The 23,001-nt window shown below is 51.7% G+C and overlaps 1 protein-coding gene across 1 annotated transcript in view; it reads right to left on the reverse strand.

Moving 5' to 3' along the window:
- The window catches only part of LOC146839366 (T-box transcription factor TBX10-like), a 119,417-nt gene extending 98,829 nt beyond the window's left edge, over window positions 1-20,588 (reverse strand). Inside the window, exons 1-2 of the mRNA XM_085650350.1 lie at window positions 20,455-20,588; window positions 442-730 (exon numbers count right to left, since the gene is read on the reverse strand). Of these exons, the coding sequence (XP_085506476.1) occupies window positions 442-730; window positions 20,455-20,461 (296 nt within the window). The 5' untranslated portion in view covers window positions 20,462-20,588. The remainder of the gene's footprint in view (window positions 1-441; window positions 731-20,454) is intronic.
- Between the last annotated feature and the right edge of the window lie 2,413 nt (window positions 20,589-23,001).

Here is a 23,001-nt window from a genome sequence, read left to right on the forward strand (position 1 = left end):
CCCTAGATCTGCAACAGACCACTCACGCTGTCCGTAGTGAGGCCTAAGTATGTCCTGCCCATTTCAAGCACTGTATAAGGGATACAGTGTAATTGTATTAGGGACCTTTCCACGAACGGTGATCTACAGGCCACACAGAGATTTTTGGAGCAGGCACACGTCTCAATGAGCTGTGTCTGTGGAGGTTCTAGATCCACTAAGGTTTCTCTTCAGCAGGCATTGCACCCACCAAGGGCCCTCTTCCGTCCTTAAAGGCCTTCTAACCTCTTTCAAGGCCCTCCTACCTCCCCAAGGGCCCTCATACCTCCCTTTAGGGCACTCTTACACCCAAAGGGCCCTCGTACCTTCCTCAGGGCCCTCTTACCTCCCTCTGGCCCTCTTCCTTCCCTAAGGGCCCTCTTAACCCCTCAGGGCCCTCTTACCCTCTCAGGTCCTTCTTACCTCCCAGCCTTTGTCACGATCATCTCAGTGCCCAGTCGGTCAAATTCCTCCCAGAGGGCTTGCATCTCCAGCTCCACACTGACCCCTTGAACCCGGGGGTTCTTCGGGGGGCCCTTGGGTCTTTGTCGGGCTTCACTGCAGTGCTCTTCGCTGTTCACGCCTGATGAGCAGTATCTGCCACAGGCCTGTGGAGGGCAGGTGGAGCTCACAACACCACACCAGTCGGGACCAGTGGGCACTGAGTAGGTCTCGGCCGAGGTCAGGATGCTTAGGCTGGTGGCTGTGAAGACTGTGGAGACAGAGGAAAGGGGTAATGGAGCATGAACCTTGGGCAAGGGCAAACATCAAAGGGTCCTGCAAACATCACACGGTCCTACAAACATCACAGGGTCCAACAAACATCACAGGGCCGTAAAAACATCACACAGTCCTACAAACATCACAGGGTCCTGCAAACATCACAGGGCCCTACAAACATCAAAGGGTCCTACAAACAACACAGGGTCCTACAAACATCACAGGGTCCTAAAACATCACAGGGTCCTGAAAACATCACAGGGTCCTAAAACATCACAGGGACCTACAAACATCACAGGGTCTTGGGATCAAATCCAGTCACTTCCACTGACAGTCAAATGACTTCTATGAGACTCAGTCTAAGCCCAGTTCTGCCATTGACTCCCTGTGGGACCTCATACGAATCACATCACACTGCCTCAATGTGAGCCGGTGTGACCACTCACTGAATGATACCTCTGAGAAGTTCATTCACCTTACTTTGCTATGCATCAGTCTCGTCTTCAGTGTACTAATGACTCTCTATGTGATCTAAGACATGTAACTTGGTCTGACCCCTGCTCCGCCAGTGAAATTCTGCGTGATATGAGGTACGGGAGTACCCCTCTTAGTACCTTGGTCTGACCCCAGCTCTGCCAGTGAAGATCTGCGTGATATGAGTTCTGCGGGTCCCCCTCTTAGAATCTTGGTCTGACCCCAGCTCCGCCAGTGAAGATCTGTTTGATATGAGATATGGGTTACCCCTCTTAGTACCTTGGTCTGACCCCAGCTCCACCAGTGAAGATCTGCATGATATGAGATATTTGGGTGCCCCTTTTAGAACCTTGGTCTGACCCCAGCTCCACCAGTGAAGATCTGCGTGATATGCGATCTGGGGGTACCCCTCTTAGAACCTTGGTCTGACCCCAGCTCCGCCAGTAAAGATCTGCGTGACATGAGATCTGGGTGTACTCTTCTTAGAACCTTGGTCTGACCCCAGCTCCGCCAGTGAAGAGCTGGGTGATATGAGATATGGGGATACCCCTCTTAGAACCTTGTTCTGCCCCCAGCTCCGGCAGTAAAGATCTGCGTGATATGATATCTGCGGATATCCCTCTTAGTACCTTGGTCTGAGCCCAGCTCCGCCAGTGAAGATCTGCGTGATATGAGATGTATGGGTACCCCTCTTACTACCTTGATCTGACCCCAGCTCCACCAGTGACAATCTGCGTGATATGAGATGTGTGGGTACCCCTCTTAGTACCTTGGTCTGACCCCAGCTCCACCAGTGAAGATCTGCGTGATATGTGGGTACCCCTCTTAGTACCTTGGTATCACCCCAGCTCCGCCAGTGAAGATCTGCGTGATATGAGATCTGTGGCTACCCCTCTTAGTACCCTGGTCTGACCACAGATCCCCCAGTGAAGTTCTGCCTGATATGAGATATGTGGGTACCCCTCTGAGTACCATGGTCTGACCCCAGCTCCGCCAGTGAAGATCTGTGTGATATGAGATATGGAGGTACCCCTCTTAGTACCAAGATCGGACCCCAGCTCCGCCAGTGAAGATTGGCGTGATATGAGATCTGTGGGTAACCCTCTTAATACCTAGGTCGGACCTCATGTCCACCAGTGAAGATCTGCGTGATAAGAGATATCTTCGTACCCCTCATAGTACCTTAGTCTGACCCCAGCTCCGCCAGTGAAGATCTACGTGATATGAGATATGTGGGTACCCCTCTTAGTACCTTAGTTTGACCCCAGCTCCGCCAGTGAAGATCTGCGTGATATGAGATATGGGGGTACCCCTCTTAGTACCTTGGTCTGACCCCACCCCGCCAGTGACGATCTGCCTGACATGAGATCTGTGGGTACCCCTCCTAGAAACTTGGTCTGACCCCCAGCTCCGCCAGTGAAGATCTGCGTGATATGAGAACTGCGGGTACCCCTCTTAGTACCTTGGTCTGACCCCAGATCCGCCAGTGAAGATCTGCGTGATATGAGAACTGCGGGTACCCCTCTTAGTACCTTGGTCTGACCCCAGATCCACCAGTGAAGATCTGCGTGATATGAGGTATGGGGGTACTCCTCTTAGTACCTTCGTCTAAGCCCAACTCCACTTGTGAAGATCTATGGGAAATGAGATCTAAGGGTACCCCTCTTAGTACCTTGGTCTGACGCCAGCTCCGCCAGTGAAGATCTGCGTGATATGAGATCTGTGGGTACCCCTCTTAGAACCTTGATCTGACCCCAGCTCCGCCAGTGAAGATCTGCGTGATATGAGAACTGCGGGTACCCCTCTTAGTACCTTGGTCTGACCCCAGATCCGCCAGTGAAGATCTGCGTGATATGAGGTATGAGGGTACTCCTCTTAGTATCTTCGTCTAAGCCCAACTCCACCTGTGATGATCTATGGGATATGAGATCTAAGAGTACCCCTCTTAGTACCTTGGTCAGACGCCAGCTTCGCCAGTGAAGGTCTGCGTGATATGAGATCTGTGGGTACCCCTCTTAGAACCTTGGTCTGACACCAGCTCCGCCAGTGAAGATCTGCGTGATATGAGATATGGGGTACCCCTCTTAGTACCTTGGTCTGACCCTAGCTCCGCCAGTGAAGATCTGCGTGATATGAGATATTTGGGTACACCTTTTAGAACCTTGGTCTGACCCCAGCTCCACCAGTGAAGGTCTGCGTGACATGAGATCCGGGGGTACCCCTCTTAGAACCTTGGTCTGACCCCAGCTTCGGCAGTAAAGATCTGCGTGATATGAGATCTGGGGGTACCCCTCTTAGAACCTTGGTCTGACATCAGCTCCGCCAGTGAAGATCTGCATGATATGAGATCCGGGGGTACCCCTCTTAGAACCTTGGTCTGACCCCAGCTTCGGCACTAAAGATCTGCGTGATATGAGATCTGGGGGTACCCCTCTTAGAACCTTGGTTTGACCCCAGCTTCTTTTCACAAAACGGAGAGTGAGAGAAAAAGCAGCACAGTTCCAATCTCCCAGAAGACTTTATTTTCACTACAGGCAACTGTTGTTTAATTGTTATCCCCTGTGGGTATACAGTTATACTAGGAAACCGGATATCATATCAGGAGACCCCTGGACTTATCATATATTGTTTTTATCACTTAGTATGGTGGAATATCCAAGATATTGGAGAAGACGCCTCACTCACTAATAGTGACATGCTTCATCATAGTCGTTTTTCCCACACCCAGAGAAGGTGGTACTATCTGGGCGGACTCAACCAAAGATGTTTTGGGAGTTCTTATATAAGATAACAGCTGGTTAAGCAGGGAACCAGATACTTGATATATTAAAAGTACCCACAGGTATACCCAACTTAGATACTTTATTCTTAGGGTACCTGTGGTATAGTTAAAATCGTGTAGGGGGGTTCTTTTGAAAACAATTTTTTCAACTATACCCTCTTTATATTGCCAACATGTTTCGGCCCTCGGTGCTAGCCCTATCGGGTCTGGGGCCTTCGTCCGGGCTGTAATGTTCTATTCCTTACTTTAAGGTTCCTGCCTTATGGTAAGCATTTATTCCATGCACAACAATCATGAGGCCTATTGCACTCACCTAGATTTTCGAAATCAATAACCAGTAGATATTCTACTAGTTGATGCTATTGTGCATCATGCAGGTCTTCGCCAGTGAAGATCTGCGTGATATGAGATCTGTGGGTACCCCTCTAAGTACCTTGGTCTGACCCCAGCTCCGCCAGTGAAGTTCTGCGTGATATGAGATCTGTGGGTACCCCTCTTAGAACCTTGGTCAGACCCCAGCTCCGCCAGTGAAGATCTGCGTGATTTGAGATCTGTGGGTACCCCTCTTAGTACCTTGGTCTGACCCCAGCTCCGCCAGTGAAGATCTGCGGGATATGAGATATGCGGGTACCCCTCTTAGTACCTTAGTCTGACCCCAGCTCCGCCAGTGAAGATTGGCGTGATATGAGATCTGTGGGTACCCCTCTTAGTACCTTGGTATGACCCCCAGCTCCACAAGTGATTCTGCGTAATATGAGATATGTGGGTACCCCTCTTAGTACCTAGGTCTGACCCCAGCTAGCTCCACGAGTGAAGCTCTGCGTGATATGAGATATGTGGGTACCCCTCTTAGTACCTTGGTCTGACCTCAGCTCTGCCAGTGAAGATCTGCGTGATATGAGGTCTGCGGGCACCCCTCTAAGTACCTTGGTCTGGCCCCAGCTCCGCCAGTGAAGATCTGCATGATATGAGATATGCGGGTTCCCCTCTTAGAAACTTGGTCCGACCCCAGCTCTGCCAGTGAAGATCTGCATGATATGTGGGTACCCCTCTTAGTACCTTGGTATGACCCCCAGCTCCACAAGTGATTCTGCGTAATATGAGATATGTGGGTACCCCTCTTAGTACCTAGGTCTGACCCCAGCTAGCTCCACGAGTGAAGCTCTGCGTGATATGAGATATGTGGGTACCCCTCTTAGTACCTTGGTCTGACCTCAGCTCTGCCAGTGAAGATCTGCGTGATATGAGGTCTGCGGGCACCCCTCTAAGTACCTTGGTCTGGCCCCAGCTCCGCCAGTGAAGATCTGCATGATATGAGATATGCGGGTTCCCCTCTTAGAAACTTGGGCCGACCCCAGCTCTGCCAGTGAAGATCTGCATGATATGTGGGTACCCCTCTTAGTACCTTGGTATGACCCCCAGCTCCATAAGTGATTCTGTGTGATATCAGATATGTACATACCCCTTCCTAGGAGCTAATTTACAAGCCTCTATCGCCAGAATGTAATGACGTTCCCGTTGGTGATACGTGTTTAACGCCGCCTTGTAAATAGGGCCTTTTTCATGCTATACTTAGTGTGAAAGGGGTGGGCAATGGGTGTTGCAGGGTGTTGCATTTCGCCACAACACCCATTGATTTTGATGCTGGCCCGTATTTACCAGGGTGGCATAAATTTGGGGCACCGCCAAAATTAAGGCCAGCAAAAACCTGGTCTTAACAGGGAGCAATGAGTAGAAATGCTTTATTTCTCCTCGTTTTTGCTGTTTTTATGTGTGCTGCATTGTACAGCACACAAAGAAACAGCAAAACGCCATGAATGATTGTTTATCTGACGCCATGAATGATTGTTTATCTACAGGAAGGGACATAAACAATAATTTCTTCAACGCAGGCACCCTTGTACTATGGTGCAACGGTGCCTGCATTGGCACTCAGCAGCTGAATTTAGTGCCAGCGCTACGGAAAACGCAGGGATGTGCCGTACCTTTGTAAATATGCTCATCCCTGTTTTCAGAATGGCGGAGCGTGGCATTAGTATTTTGTGCTTAACGCCATGTTCTGCCATTCCCTTATAAATATGCCCCTTAATATCTGGGTCTGACCCCCAGCTCGGCAAGTGAATCTCTGTGTGATTTGAGAATGTACGTAACCCTCTTAGGGGCATATGTACAACAGAAAGACAGAGCGTGGCATTAAGTAAGATTTGCTAATGCCACCCTCCGCCATTCTGAAAATGCAGGCATGCACTGTATTTACGAAGATAGGGTGCACCCCTGGGTTTCAGCTAATACTGGCGCTAAATTAAGCTGCCCAGCACGGGCCTGCGTTGGGGGAATGAATATTTATGTGCAGGAAAGAGTCTCTTCCTGCACATAAACAATCACAAATGGTGCAGCACACATAGAGGTTGCAAATCCTCATTATTTAATGATTGTTTATGTGCAGAAAGGGCAACTTCTGCACATAAACAATCATTCATGGTGTTCTGCTGTTTCTATGTGTGCTTCTCAATGCAGCTCACATAGAAACAGCAAAAATACGGAGAAATAAAGCATTCCTCCTCGCTGCGCCATGTTAAGACCTGGTTTGTCCTGGTCTTAATGTTGGCGCGTCCCCATAGTAACGCCGCCCTTGTAAATATGGGGCCGCGTCAGAATCAGTGGGTGTTGTGGTGGAACACCCAGCACAACACCAATTGCACGTCCCTTTCACGCTAAGTATATCGGGATATGAGGCTTTATTCACAAAGCAGCGTTAATCCACGTTAAGTGGCTTAACTCCTCCTTGCAAATAAGACGAGGCCCGTATCACCACAGGAACGTCACTAAAAGTGATGTTCTTGTGGCGATAGTGGCTTGTAAATATGCCCTTTAGTGTCTTGGTCTGATCCCAGCTCTACCACTTTGACTTTGTCCCAGGGGAAGAGAGAGAGGTAGAAGAGGGAGAAAGAAGGAGCAAGATAAATCGATAGAAACAGTGGCAAAGGTAGAACGCAGGGATGAAAAACCCGCAAGACTGAGACAAAGTGTGGAGGGTGGTGGAGAAGGAGTCATGACGCGGCGTCAGGACCTGGTAGCCTTAGTATTCGGCCACCCTGGCATTCTTCAGCACCAGCAAAAGGATCCTGAAAAGCCTGGCGGTCCTGCACAGTTATAAAAACGTTTATTACAAGTTAAGCACTAACTGTCCTCTGTCTGGGTCACCACGGTCAGTCCTGCCCCCCTCATTAGTGGTATAACACAAAGTACCGCCAGGGGCACCCCTCTGTCCCCCCTCCCCCAAAATGCATACCCAAATAACACACACACAGACTGCTGAGTTGGGTAAAATTTGCTGCAGGTTTATTACATATTACAATATGTAATGGGTGGGTTATCTTACGGGCGATCCAAGGGCAGGCAACCAACTGGGCCGCCTGCCCGCCTGATGAGCCGGGCAGTGCTGGAGCGAACCCCGCCTTTGCTGCCATCCAGGTGATTCTTTTCTAGGATCACGTGCCGTTGGTAACTTTTACTCACTCCCCCCCTCTCGGGGCGGAGCGTCGCATAGCAAACCCCCCGGTTGTTCAGGCCCACAACCGCCCGCAGGACTAGTGGGGCGCCGACACGGCTTCTGGGACCCTCCCCTGAGGTTCCTCGGTTTTGGCTCAGGCACCCCCTATGGTGCGTCCTGGTCGATCAAAGAGGTCGCCAGGAGAGTGGGGGAAGGCTAAATAGCCTCCCCTTCCCCACAGGGGCCAGGAAGTGACGCGCTTGTGCGTCACCTCCGGGCAAGCACGAGGAGAAGGGGAACACCGGCTGGCGTGCCCATGGGAGGGGGTGGGGAGGGGTGACCGGTGCCCCGGCGGCACTAGGGTGCCGACCGCTGTAGTGGCCCCCTGCAGGGGGCCGCAGTCGGCAGCATAGTACCGCCAGGGGCACCCCTCTGTCCTCCATCCCCCAAAATGCATACCCAAATAACACACACACAGACTGCTGAGTTGGGTCAAATTTGCTGCAGGTTTATTACATATTACAATATGTAATGGGTGGGTTATCTTACGGGCGATCCAAGGGCAGGCAACCAACTAGGCCGCCTGCCCGCCTGATGAGCCGGGCAGCGCTGGAGCGAACCCCGCCTTTGCTGCCATCCAGGTGATTCTTTTCTAGGATCACGTGCCGTTGGTAACTTTTACTCACGCCCCCCCTCTCGGGGCGGAGCGTCGCATAGCAAACCCCCTGGTTGTTCAGGCCCACAACCGCCCGCAGGACTAGTGGGGCGCTGACACGGCTTCCGGGACCCTCCCCTGATGCTCCTCGGTTTTGGCTCAGGCACCCCCTATGGTGCCGCGCAGAGGTACCCTTGGTACCGGCCTGCTTCCAGATCACCCTGTAACTCCGCCACAGCCCTGGAGGTGGCTCACCGTCACCTGCAACCTCTCATCTCTAACGCCTCACTTAAGTCTAGGAGAAATAGATCCATGCCCACCTGGGACAGGTGCACCCCATCTATATCGAAATATCCCTTCACGCTCCCCTTGATCATCTCATGGCGTATGAAACCTAAGCCTCTTTGCTCCGTGAACTTCCGCATTGCCCCGTTAATACGTCTCCTAGAATGCTCCATTGCCTCCACTGATTTGGCCCCCCGCCAAGTTCTGCGTGGGATAATCTCTGACCAGATGACTTCGCACTGCCCTAAGCGCTTGCATATCTCCCCCAGGTCCCTTTTCATGGCTAGCAGCAACAGCCTCCTTCCTAGGGTGATGAGATCATTCCCCCCAAGGTGAATCACCAAAGTGTGGGGGAGGGTGGAGCCCTGCGAGACCAGCTTCTGCTCCAACTTGTTCCGGAGCTCAAACCATCTCATGCCGGGGAAACCCATCCACTCAACATGTGTCTGTGGAAAGAGCTGCATCCAATTTCGGTGCAACGCCCATCGGGCTGCCCTGGCGATACATGAATGCCCGATCACCCACACCAGTCGCCCTAGTAAAACAAGAGACATGGTTCACACTCATGGTTATTTAATCAACAGTAGATTATCCACTTAATAACAAAACCACTACAAATCATGGCACACCCAAAAAAAGGGGGGGCGGGGGGTTGGCCACTATTTCAGGGGCGAACATACCGTTTGTAACAGTCCGACTCCCACCGCCCTGCGGTCGGCGGCAAAATGGTAGGGCCTCCTGCAAAATGTGATGAGTGGCCCCATCATCTCCCAGAGTGCACAGATATTCATTGGTCTTGGGCTCTATGGGGTCCCCTTAAAGGGTTGGGGCCCCCCTATGCTTCAGGTGGCCTGCTCAGGAAGCTTTTATCTATTTCTTTGCCCATGCCTTTGCACGCATACTGCAGGGCATGCAATGGCATGGCTTAGGGAGGTGAGGGGCCCCCCTCCAAAACAAAGAACCCTGAGGGGTCCTTCGCACGGCAGGGGATGCGGGGGTCTCCGATATGCCCCTGCCCCTCATTGCTGTGAGAGGACTCTAAGATGGCATAAGGCGCTATTGTATTAACAGCCATATTATGATCATACATTCAGCAGTCACCCCACATGCTTCCATACTGGCTGCTGTGGGCTCCCCTAAGAGGAAACACGCCGGGGCTATGAATGGCGCACATACATAGGAATCCCACTTTCCCTCTCTCGACTCTCCGTGTCCCCCTTCCCATAACTCATTACCTCCTCCCTAACTTTCTCCTCCAGTGTGTTTCTTTCCTCTCTTTCTCACTCTCTTCCTCTGTGTGTCTCCCTCTGACAGGACCTTTGTATTCATTTGTGGACAGCTGGACCTGATACTCGCCAGGTAGTGGTTCCCTGAACTTTTCTGCTATTTCCACCTGGATTTTGCTGATTCTCTTATGTGGCCTCAGGCATTTCGGAACTTTCCCACCACAATTACAGTGTGAAAGTGCACGCACCCTTCCTCTCCGTGGTGGGAAATGGCGCTGATTCCATGTTCTGAAACACAGGCCGATCTATCATTGCAGACTGGTGGGTGCACACTGGCATCGATCATGAGTAAATTCAGGAACAGCTTGCCAGTGCAGGCCTCTGTGAGTGCACACCAGAACCTGTGTTGCCCATGATCGCATGTGCGTCCTGCCACCGCAAGTTAGTGCGTGTGCACAGACACACATAATAGTTAAACCCGTGTCCAGTCTGTTGTGCAGACTCGGCGGGCCACTGGTACCACTGGTGCTGGGAACTATGTGTCCCTCCTGCCATCGCAGGTGAGTGTGTGCAATAGCGCACATGCACCCAGGTAGTGAGGCATACCTGGAGTGGTATGTGTCCCTCCTGCCATCGCAGGTGAGGGTGTGCAATCGCGCACGTGCGCCCAGGTAGTGAGGCATACCTGCAGTGGTACGTGTCCCTCCTGCCATCACAGGTGAGGATGTGCAATAGAGCGCGTGCGCCCAGGTAGTGAGGCATACCTGCAGTGGTACGTGTCCCTTCTGCCATCGCAGGTGAGGGTGTGCAATAGCGCGCGTGCGCCCAGGTAGTGAGGCATACCTGCAGTGGTACGTGTCCCTCCTGCCATCGCAGGTGAGGGTGTGCAATAGCGTGCGTGCGCCCAGGTAGTGAGGCATACCTGCAGTGGTACGTGTCCCTCCTGCCATCGCAGGTGAGGGTGTGCAATAGCGCGCGTGCGCCCAGGTAGTGAGGCATACCTGCAGTGGTACGTGTCCCTCCTGCCATCGCAGGTGAGGGTGTGCAATAGCGCGCGTGCGCCCAGGTAGTGAGGCATACCTGCAGTGGTACGTGTCCCTCCTGCCATCGCAGGTGAGGGTGTGCAATAGCGCGCGTGCGCCCAGGTAGTGAGGCATACCTGCAGTGGTACGTGTCCCTCCTGCCATCGCAGGTGAGGGTGTGCAATCGCGCACGTGCGCCCAGGTAGTGAGGCATACCTGCAGTGGTACGTGTCCCTCCTGCCATCGCAGGTGAGGGTGTGCAATAGCGCACGTGCGCCCAGTTAGTGAGGCATACCTGCAGTGGTACGTGTCCCTCCTGCCATCGCAGGTGAGGGTGTGCAATAGCGCGCGTGCGCCCAGGTAGTGAGGCATACCTGCAGTGGTATGTGTCCCTCCTGCCATCGCAGGTGAGGGTGTGCAATAGCGCACGTGCGCCCAGTTAGTGAGGCATACCTGCAGTGGTATGTGTCCCTCCTGCCATCGCAGGTGAGGGTGTGCAATAGCGCGCGTGCGCCCAGGTAGTGAGGCATACCTGCAGTGGTATGTGTCCCTCCTGCCATCGCAGGTGAGGGTGTGCAATAGCACGCGTGCGCCCAGGTAGTGAGGCATACCTGCAGTGGTATGTGTCCCTCCTGCCATCGCAGGTGAGGGTGTGCAATCACGCGCGTGCGCCCAGTTAGTGAGGCATACCTGCAGTGGTACGTGTCCCTCCTGCCATCGCAGGTGAGGGTGTGCAATAGCGCGCGTGCGCCCAGGTAGTGAGGCATACCTGCAGTGGTACGTGTCCCTCCTGCCATCGCAGGTGAGGGTGTGCAATCGCGCGCGTGCGCCCAGGTAGTGAGGCATACCTGCAGTGGTATGTGTCCCTCCTGCCATCACAGGTGAGGGTGTGCAATAGCGCACGTGCGCCCAGGTAGTGAGGCATACCTGCAGTGGTATGTGTCCATCCTGCCATCGCAGGTGAGGGTGTGCAATCGCGCGCGTGCGCCCAGGTAGTGAGGCATACCTGCAGTGGTACGTGTCCCTCCTGCCATCGCAGGTGAGGGTGTGCAATAGCGCGCGTGCGCCCAGGTAGTGAGGCATACCTGCAGTGGTACGTGTCCCTCCCGCCATCGCAGGTGAGGGTGTGCAATAGCGCGCGTGCGCCCAGGTAGTGAGGCATACCTGCAGTAGTACGTGTCCCTCCCGCCATCGCAGGTGAGGGTGTGCAATCGCACACGTGTGCCCAGGTAGTGAGGCATACCTGCAGTGGTATGTGTCCCTCCTGCCATCGCAGGTGAGGGTGTGCAATAGCACCCGTGCGCCCAGGTAGTGAGGCATACCTGCAGTGGTATGTGTCCCTCCTGCCATCGCAGGTGAGGGTGTGCAATCGCACCCGTGCGCCCAGGTAGTGAGACATACCTGCAGTGGTATGTGTCCCTCCTGCCATCGCAGGTGAGAGTGTGCAATCGCGCACGTGCGCCCAGGTAGTGAGGCATACCTGCAGTGGTACGTGTCCCTCCTGCCATCACAGGTGAGGGTGTGCAATAGCGCGCGTGCGCCCAGGTAGTGAGGCATACCTGCAGTAGTACATGTCCCTCCCGCCATCGCAGGTGAGGGTGTGCAATCGCACACGTGTGCCCAGGTAGTGAGGCATACCTGCAGTGGTATGTGTCCCTCCTGCCATCGCAGGTGAGGGTGTGCAATAGCACCCGTGCGCCCAGGTAGTGAGGCATACCTGCAGTGGTATGTGTCCCTCCAGCCATCGCAGGTGAGGGTGTGCAATCGCACCCGTGCGCCCAGGTAGTGAGGCATACCTATATGGGGACGAGGTTGACAATACTTCGTACTGCAATGGTGGACTGCAGTGGGGCAGCCTCATGGTGTTTCACATCAATGGATTCTCATTGGTAAAGAGGATTTTTTCATAACTTGCTCAGAAATGGCACTTATAGAATATGGACTTTTCTATGCTCCAAGAGTCTCAGGGTCTGCGGTGTTTGGCTCCAGTAGACACCAGGGGGAGCACATCTGTGCATTCCCCAATCGACAGCCGTAAAACATGGGCATCCCACAGGTGCCCTCCCAAGTGCCCACCTTGGCAACTAAATCCAAACTGGTAGCATGGTGTGAGCGTGGACCTAAGACTTGTGACTGGAGGCCAGATTGCCTGGTGCATAGCCCCAGAAATCTTGTCCACATCTAAGGCGTATGGTTCATGCAGCTAGTAGTGAAAGTATAAACTAGTGAGTGCTGCCTTCAGACTAGCTACCAGAGAAACCTGCCTTTAACGCAGCCAGTAGTGTGAGAGGAGAGTGCTGCCTGTGGTACAACTACTAGAGAAACCTGGCTAGAGCGCAGCAGTAGTGAGTGGACACTAGTGGCTGCTTCCTGTAGTATAGCTACCAGCGAAACCTGCCTCTTGTGCAGCAGTAGTGAGTGGACGCTAGTGAGTGCTGCCTGTAGTGCAGCCACTAGAGAAACTTGTCTCTTGTGCAGCAGTAGTGAGTGGACGCTAGTGAGTGCTGCCTGTAGTGCAGCCACTAGATAAACCTGCCTCTTGTGCAGCAGTAGTGAGTGGACGCTAGTGAGTGCTGCCTGTAGTGCAGCCACTAGAGAAACTTGTCTCTTGTGCAGCAGTAGTGCGTGGACGCTAGTGAGTGCTGCCTGTAGTGCAGCCACTAGATAAACCTGCCTCTTGTGCAGCAGTAGTGAGTGGACACTAGTGAGTGCTGCCTGTAGTGCAGCCACTAGAGAAACCTGTCTCTTGTGCAGCAGTAGTGAGTGGACACTAGTGGCTGCTTCCTGTAGTATAGCTACCAGCGAAACCTGCCTCTTGTGCAGCAGTAGTGAGTGGATGCTAGTGAGTGCTGCCTGTAGTGCAGTCACTAGAGAAACCTGCCTCTTGTGCAGCAGTAGTGAGTGGACGCTAGTAAGTGCTGCCTGTAGTGCAGCCACTAGAGAAACCTGCCTCTTGTGCAGCAGTAGTGAGTGGACGCTAGTGAGTGCTGCCTGTAGTGGAGCCACTAGAGAAACATGCCTCTTCTGCAGCAGTAGTGACTGGACGCCAGTGAGTGCTGCCTGTAGTGCAGCCACTAGAGAAACCTGCCTCGTGTGCATCAGTAGTGAGTGGACACTAGTGGCTGCTTCCTGTAGTATAGCTACCAGCGAAACCTGCCTCTTGTGCAGCAGTAGTGAGTGGACGCTAGTGAGTGCTGCCTGTAGAGCAGCCACTGGTGAAACCTGCCTCTTGTGCAGCAGTATTGAGTGGACGCTAGTGAGTGCTGCTTGTAGTGCAGCCACTAGAGAAACCTGCCTCTTGTGCAGCAGTAGTGAGTGCACACTAGTGGCTGCTTCCTGTAGTATAGCTACCAGCGAAACCTGCCTCTTGTGCAGCAGTAGTGAGTGGAAACTAGTGAGAGCTGCCTGTAGTGCAGCCACTAGAGAAACCTGCCTCTTGAGCAACAGTATTGAGTGGACGCTAGTAAGTGCTGCTTGTAGTGCAGCCACTCGAGAAACCTGCCTCTTGTGCAGCAGTAGTGAGTGGACACTAGTGGCTGGTTCCTGTAGTATAGCTGCCAGCGAAACCTGCCTCTTGTGCAGCAGTAGTAAGTGGACACTAGTGAGTGCTGCCTGTAGTGCAGCCACTAGAGAAACCTGCCTCTTGTGCAGCAGTAGTGAGTGGACGCTAGTGAGTGCTGCCTGTAGTGCAGCCACTAGAGAAACCTGCCTCTTGTGCAGCAATGGTGAGTGGAAACTAGTGGCTGCTTCCTGTAGTATAGCTACCAGCGAAACCTGCCTCTTGTGCAGCAGTAGTGAGTGAACACTAGTGAGTGCTGCCTGTAGTGCAGCCACTAGAGAAACCTGCCTCTTGTGCAGCAGTAGTGAGTGGACGCTAGTGAGTGCTGCCTGTAGTGCAGCCACTAGAGAAACCTGCCTCTTGTGCAGCAGTAGTGAGTGGACGCTAGTGAGTGCTGCCTGTAGTGCAGCCACTAGAGAAACCTGCCTCTTGTGCAGCAATGGTGAGTGGAAACTAGTGGCTGCTTCCTGTAGTATAGCTACCAGCGAAACCTGCCTCTTGTGCAGCAGTAGTGAGTGGACGCTAGTGAGTGCTGCCTGTAGTGCAGCCACTAGAGAAACCTGCCTCTTGTGCAGCAGTAGTGAGTGGACGCTAGTGAGTGCTGCCTGTAGTGCAGCCACTAGAGAAACCTGCCTCTTGTGCAGCAGTAGTGAGTGGACGCTAGTGAGTGCTGCTTGTAGTGCAGCTACTGAGAATCTCGCCTTTAACGCAGCCAGTAGTGAAAGTGGACACTTAGCAGTGCTAGTGAGAGCGGCCTGTGGTGCCCCATCACTGGTGCTCTCATTCCCATTGCTCCCTTTGAGCTCACCTGGCGAGGGTGTGTGACGGCACACCATTCCCTCACTCACAGAGGGGTTCACTAGGTGAGGTAGGTGACAGGCACGCCATCTGATCATTCACACACTGAGAGGGGAAACTGGCTGGGATCAGTGACAGGCACCTGTTCTCATTACTCCCACATGGGGGGGGGGGGTCAACTGGCAACGATAAGTGACAGGCACCCCATCTGATCCCTCCCTCCCCGGGTGGGCTCCTGGCAAGGATGAGTGATAGGCACCCCATATGATCACTCCCACACCAGTGGGGTCATTTGGCAAGGATGAGTGATAGGCACCCCCATCTCATCACTCCCACACCAGTGGGGTCATTTGGCAAGAATGAGTGATAGGCACCCCCATCTCATCACTCCCACACCAGTGGGGTCATTTGACAAGGATGAGTGACAGGCACCCCATCTCATCACTCCCACGCCAGGGAGGTCCTTTGGCAAGGATGAGTGACAGGCACCCCATCTCATCACTCCCACGCCAGGGAGGTCCTTTGGCAAGGATGAGTGATGGGCACCCCATCTCATCACTTACACACCGGGAGTGGGGACACCTGGCAAGGATGAGTGATAGGCACCCCACATGATCACTCCTACCCCGGGGGGGGGCACCTGGCAAGGCTGAGTGATAGGCACCCCATCTCATCACGTACACACCGGGGGTGGGGGTACCTGGCAAGGATGAGTAATAGGCACCCCATCTTATTACTCCCACACCAGGGGGGTCATTTAGCAAGGATGAATGATGGGCACCCCATCTCATCACACCCACATAGGGGGGGCACCTGGCAAGGATGAGTGACAGGCACCCCATCACATCACTCCCACACGGGGCAGCTGACAAGGATGAGTGATGGGCACCCCATCTGATCACTAACACACCGGGGGGTCACCTGGCAAGGATGAGTGATGGGCACCCCATGTGATCACTCCCACATGGGGGAGGGGCACCTGGCAAGGATGAGTGACAGGCACCCCATCTCATCACTTACACACCGGGGGTGGGGGTACCTGGCAAGAATTAGTGATAGGCACCCAATCTCATAACTCCCATACAGGGGCACCTGGAAAGGATGAGTGATAGGCACCCCCCCTCCCCCTCCCCCCACCACCACCTTGGTTATAACTTCAGACTTCTGCGGACCCCAACAGAATCACTACTGGAATCTGGGGACCCGTACAAAGCAATGTGCATTATACAAAAATGCTGAAACCCGTGTACTTGGAACAAACACCCAAATTAGTAAATACTTTATTTAATTCAGAAACAAAAAATATACAAAAACCTACATTTTAATGAGAAGGTTGGAGCTTCTCAAAATCAGATTTTATTTCTAAAAGACGAAGCAACATGCTAGACTGGAGGATTTTGCGTTGTCTTTATTGCGCCTAGTGCAAGTTCTCTTTTGTTGAGCACACACCGGTGCCTCAACTGGGGCCAGAGACCTCCAACTTGTGCTGCCCCCACAAAACAAGCTTAGGACACCAACTTCATTTTTAGACTCCTGTTTCAAATTCCTCCACATTAGCAGAGAGAGGTTTAAACTGTTCAGTTTTACATTTTGCTTTCTTATGTAGATATTAGTTACTTCTGCTTAACAAATGTAAATATTACTTTTAGTTACATTATTCTATGTTTAAAATGTATATAAGTGACTGCATGAATAAGTGCATCTTTTATCATAACTACTTATCTACAATTGCTTCACTATTGAATTACAATAAAAATAAACAAATAAACGAATTTAAAGTACAGCAACACTTGAAAGTTTGGGTTTATTAAATGCATCTTTAACCTACATATATTACCTTCTGTGTACTTATGTATACCTTCCATGTACTTATGTATCTTTGCATTTATTACTTTGCTTCTAAATCAGCATATCCAATGCATTGCCCTATTACTCACCCTACACCGCTCTCAATATATCCTTTACCTCAACTCTGACTCATCTCAGTTCTCATTCTGCTACGCTTTCAAACGCACAACCCTAGTTCTCTCCCTGTACCTCTATCAATCTATCCTCTACCTCCACTCCCTCATCCATCCCAAACCCCAAACCACTGCTATGATCCTAAAATAACACTTTCTAGACTCTTTCCCACTCTACCCTCCTTGCATCATCTCATACTCCTTTTACTATTCTGATCCCCCAAAACAAGCCTTTCTAAATCCATCCATCTGACTCTTCTGCCTACACACACTCTTTTTACTCATCCCAAAACCCCTCCTACTGATAACTAAAAAAAAAACCTTTCTAGACCCTTCCTTCTTCTATCCCTCCACTATCCCTTTACAATCCAAATAACAGTCTAACATGTCAACCTCTCAAATCAAATCACTTTCATATTTCACTGTACTAATTCACCACTAGTCCTTTATGGGTCCCAGAGTAGCGTGCTACTCGCTGAAAAGTGTTACAACACCTCATCAGGGGTAGCAAGCGTTATATAAATGCACACCCCTCCCTCTTCTATCCCTCCACTATCCTTTTACAAGCCAAATAACAGACTAACGTATCCACCACTCAAATTACTTTCATATTTCACTATACTAATTCACCACTAATCCTTTTCTGGTTCCGGAGTATCGCGCTACTTGCCGAAAAATTTATCAACACCTCATCAGGGGTAACAAGCGCTGTATAAATGCAAACCTTTTCCCTCTTCTATCCCTCCGCTGTCCTTCTCAATCCAAATAACAGACTAACCTATCCACCGCTCAAATACATTTTATTTTTCACTATACTAATTCACCACTAATCCTTTTTGGGTTCCGGAGTAGCGTGCTATTAGCCAAAAAAGTGCTTTGACGCCTCGTCAGAGGTCGTAAGCGCTATATAAATGCAATTACAATACAATACTTATATTAGGTTTTTCAAACAGTCGTGGACGCCAAAAGTACACATGGTGGATCCCAAGAGGTTTGCGGACCCCAAATTAAGACCCACTTGTGCACTCTTTTTGAAAGCATGCAGTACTGAGTGAGACCCCCCTGCCCCACACCCCCCTGCATGCCTCTCATATCAAAGGGGAAGAAGAGATTAGGGCATCACAGAACCCATGGGGTCCTTCCGGAAATCCACTGGGGCCACAGCGCCAGGGATCGAGACACTGATAGAGTCTCTTGGGTCAGAAATACGTGGGGGTCCTTACTGAAAGTTGAGGGTCCTAACAAGATGGCGGGAGCTCTTAGAGAAATGTATGGGTCAATTTACAAACAGCGTAAGGTTGGAACATGAAGGCATGAGGTCCTTATAGGAAGGCGGAGGGGGTCATTAGAGAAAGGCGAGTGGTCTTACAGGACATCATAATACCATAGGAAGGTAGGGGGTCATTATCAGAAGGTAAGGGAGCCTTAAAGGAAGGTGTGAGATCATTATAAGAAAGTAAGGGGTCATCACCGGAAGGTAAGGGAGCCTTACAGGTGGTATTGGGAGTCACAATATCAAGGTAAGGGGTCATTACCGGAAGGTAAGGGAGCCTTACAGGAGGTATTGGGAGTCACTATAGGAAGGTAAGGGGTCATCACCGGAAGGTAAGGGAGCCTTACAGGAGGTATTGGGAGTCACTATAGGAAGGTAAGGGGTCATTACCGGAAGGTTAGGGTGTCTTACATCAGGTATTGGGAGTCTATTATAGTAAGGTAAGGGGTGATTACTGGAAGGTAAGGGAGCCTTATAGGAGGTATTGGGAGTCATTTTACTAAGGTAAGGGCGTCTAACAGGAGGTATTGGGAGTCATTATAGGAAGGTAGGGGATCATTACCGGAAGGTAAGGGCGGCTTACAAGGAAGTATTGGGAGTCCTTATATGAAGTTAAGCGGTCATCACCGGAAGGTAAGGGCATCTTACAGGGAGGTATAAGGAGTCACTATAGGAAGATAAGGGGTCATTACCGGAAGGTAAGAGAGCCTTACAGGAGGTATTGGGAGCAATTATAGGAAGGTAAGGGCGTCTTACAGGAGGAATTAGGAGTCACTATAGGAAGGTAAGGGGTCTTCACCGGAAGGCAATGGAACCTTACAGGAGGTATTGGGAGTCACTATAGGAAGGTAAGGAGTCATCACCGGAAGGTAAGAGAGCCTTACAGGAGGTATTGGGAGCAATTATAGGAAGGTAAGGGAGTCTTACACGAAGTATTGTGAGTCACTATAGGAAGGTAAGGGGTCATTACCGAAAGGTAAGGGCGCCTTACAGGAGGTATTGGGAGTCACTATAGGAAGATAAGGTGTCATCACCGGTAGGTAAGGGGATCTTACATAGAGGTATTGGGAGTCACTATAGGAAGGTAAGGGGTCATTACCAGAAGGTAAGGGTGTCTTACATCAGGTATTGGGAGTCATTATAGTAAGGTAAGGGGTGATTACTGGAAGGTAAGGGAGCCTTATAGGAGGTATTGAGAGTCATTTTACGAAGGTAAGGGCGTCTAACAGGAGGTATTGGGAGTCATTATAGGAAGGTAGGGGGTCATTACCGGAAGGTAAGGGCGCCTTACAAGGAAGTATTGGGAGTCATTATAGGAAGTTAAGCGGTCATCACCGGAAGGTAAGGGCGTCTTACAGGGAGGTATAAGGAGTCACTATAAGAAGATAAGGGGTCATTACCGGAAGGTAAGAGAGCCTTACAGGAGGTATTGGGAGCAATTATAGGAAGGTAAGGGAGTCTTACACAAAGTATTGTGAGTCACTATAGGAAGGTAAGGGGTCATTACCGAAAGGTAAGGGCGCCTTACAGGAGGTATTGGGAGTCACTATAGGAAGATAAGGGGTCATTACCGGAAGGTAAGAGAGCCTTACAGGAGGTATTGGGAGCAATTATAGGAAGGTAAGGGCGTCTTACAGAGGGAATTAGGAGTCACTATAGGAGGGTAAGGGGTCATCACCGGAAGGCAAGGGAGCCTTACAGGAGGTATTGAAAGTCACTATAGGAAGGTAAGGGGTCTTCACTGGAAGGTAAGGGAGCCTTACAGGAGGTATTGCGGTCATTATAGGAAGGTAAGGGGCTTCACCGGAAGGTAAGGGAGCCTTACAGGAGGTATTGGGCTCATTATAGGAAGGTAAGGGGCTTCACCGGAAGGTAAGGGAGCCTTACAGGAGGTATTGGGCTCATTATAGGAAGGTAAGGGGCTTCACCGGAAGGTAAGGGAGCCTTACAGGAGGTATTTGTGGTTGTAGGAAGGCATAGGACTCCCTGTTGGAAGGCATAGGGGCTTACAGATGGTCAGAGGGTCCCTACAGAAAGCTATAGGATCTCCTAAAGGAACCCAGGGGTCCTCACTGAAAAAGCAATCGGGTGACCATAATAACCAGTCAAGGGGGGCTCCATGGAGGCATAGGGGCAGTGACAATAAAGCAGGCTCGTTGCAGGAAGGCAGGGGGGCATTACTTCTCACCTGACATCTTCCCAGCTGACACTCTCCAAGCCTTCTTCCGGGGCGGCAGGTCTCTCCCGTGCTGCACCGCCTCAGAGGGGTGCTTATCTCCAAGGTGTCCACCTCGCGGCCTCTCAGTGGGAGCAGGACGTATAGCGCCTCGTCCGCCTCAAGAGTTCTCAGCGAGGAGCAGCGCTGTCGGCGCCATGTGCACCCAGTGACCCCTGAACCCCACCAGGATGGATGGCGCCTTCCCCACAGGAGAGGTTCTCACAGACTGACAGCAAGGACAGCGCCTGGACAACTTCGGGGCTTGGCGACAGACAGCACGGCAGATAGCGCCTCGTCTTCCGCCCGGTTTGCACAGAGAGCAGGAAAGATGGTGCCTCGTGTTCCTCAAGGTTTTACGACAAAGAGCAGGAGAGATAGCGCCTTGCAATCCCTCAAGGCGTTGCAGCACATGGCAGATAGTCCCTTGTCTTCACGACATGGTGCAGAGCAGAAAGCGCCTCGTCTTCCTCGGGAGATGCGCCTCATTACCCACCTTCAGCTTGACGGTGGCTCGTCTGCCTCAAGACTTCTTGGCGCACACCAGGATGTGTAGCGCCTTCCCTTCCATGCCAGATCTCTAGAAAGATCAGGGAAGATAGCGCCTCGTGGAGCCCAAACTTCTTCTTGGGGCTCAGGGTAAAACTCAGCTCGTGCGCCTGGAGGCGCCTTCTCTGCAGGCGAGGTGCAACCTTCAAGAGGTCCCACCTCACCATGCACAAGACCCCTCCCCACCCCCACGGCAGCGGGACACCCCCTGAGCTCTTTTATCTTGTCCCCTCCTCTTTGGGGGTCTCTGCTCCGGTTTCTTCTGTCTTCAAGTCACTTATCCTGTTCTTTCTGTTTTTTCGTCCTCTTTTTTTCTGTCTTCTTTTCTATCCCTTTCTTCTCCTTAGTTTTGGGTTTTTTCTCGTGACGTGTTCCCTTTAACCCTTTTTCATATCTCTGTGTTCCTTTAGTTTCTTATTTCACCCCGTCTCTTCGTCACTATCTCACCTTGCCACTTCACCCCTATTTCACCTTATCTCTTTAGCACTGCCTCACCTTGTCTCTTCGCCCTGGCCTCATCCTATCAATTTTCCCCTACTCGCTATGTTTCTTCTCCTCTGCCTCACCTTCTCTCTCCACCAAACCTCACCCGGTCACTTCACCCCTACCTCACACTCTCTATTCACCACTACCTCACCCCGCCTCTTCGCCCCTACCTCACTCTGTCTCTTCGTCCCCACCCCACCCTGTCTCTTTGACCCTACCTCCCCTCTCCTCTACCTCAGCCTCCCTCCCGCTCGTCGGGCGAGGACTGCCGTTCACCCCTCGGCTCACTCGCGCTTCTGTCTGGATTTGAAGATGAGTTTGTCCCCGGGGAGGGGGTCAGCGAAGGAAGGGGGGGCGGTTAATGGACGGCTGGATATTGAGATCCAATACTGCTCCCCCCCCACCCAAGAACCCCAGAATACATATTGCAAATCACAGATCAGATGAAAAGCGGAGCCGCTGTCGGAAGCGCGGCCTGTTTTCATCTCGATGGGACGGATGTTTGGAACAAAAAATCTAACAGAGGTTCAAACCCTCAGGAGTTCAACTACCGGTAGAAGATAGAAGCTATGAGACGTAGCTTGTTTTTCAATGCGTTTACGAGCATTATGCTTCCGTTTCTAAGCGCTATCAAGAGCAAGGGTTAATACTACTAAATGTAATGATAATTATGAGAAGCGCTGGAGTGAACATCTCCCAAAGCCTGGACATGCCTCCCCTGCATCCTCTCAACTCAAGGCAGGTATGAGCTGGTGTCACTCACAGCGCCGGTTCCCTTATATAATGCTCTGAAGCCCGCGACCGTCTCTGGAAGCCTGGCTGTCATTTTAATGTGCAGTCTGATTACGATACCGCTGCTCGCCTGTAATAAGAAAGTGACGTGTAGTGTGTGTAGAATCCCACTGTTGCATTACACTCCATGAGAGGGTGCTCTGTGTGCGCCTCACCACACAGCCCAAACTACACCCCTTTGTTTCTCACAGACCACAAGCTGCGTGGTTTGTTTTCTGTAAACCTGGCCCCAGCCCTTCCTACATCTCTGCAACCAAAGCCTTCTTCCATTGAAAGCAGCAAGAGGCCAAGAATGCCATAGGGTACTCTGGGGAGACTGCTATTGCGACCAGCTATTATACGGATTAAAACACCCCCTTCTGTAACTTTCTGAAGGATGCTGACCTCCGGGCTCTTCTTACTGAGATGGTCTCCAAACGCCCCCATAGCTTGTTATGTTATGTTATGTTTAATGGCTTATATAGCGCATGAATCACCCCCAGGGGGGTCTCTCGGTGCTTGCGGAGATGCGAAAGGGGGCGGTAAGGTGTTATTCCAAAAAGAGAGTAGTTTTCACAATCTTTCTGAATTTAAGGTAATCCGGGCATTGTTTTAGGGGTAGAGGGAGTTGGTTCCATATTAAGGGCGCCTGATAGGAGAAGGCTTTGCCTCCTGTACGTGTTCTTTTTACCCTGGGGATTAAGAGCAGGGATT

Source organism: Triturus cristatus, chromosome 4_1 (genome assembly GCF_964204655.1).
Source record: "Triturus cristatus chromosome 4_1, aTriCri1.1, whole genome shotgun sequence".
In the NCBI taxonomy this organism is placed as follows: domain Eukaryota; kingdom Metazoa; phylum Chordata; class Amphibia; order Caudata; family Salamandridae; genus Triturus; species Triturus cristatus.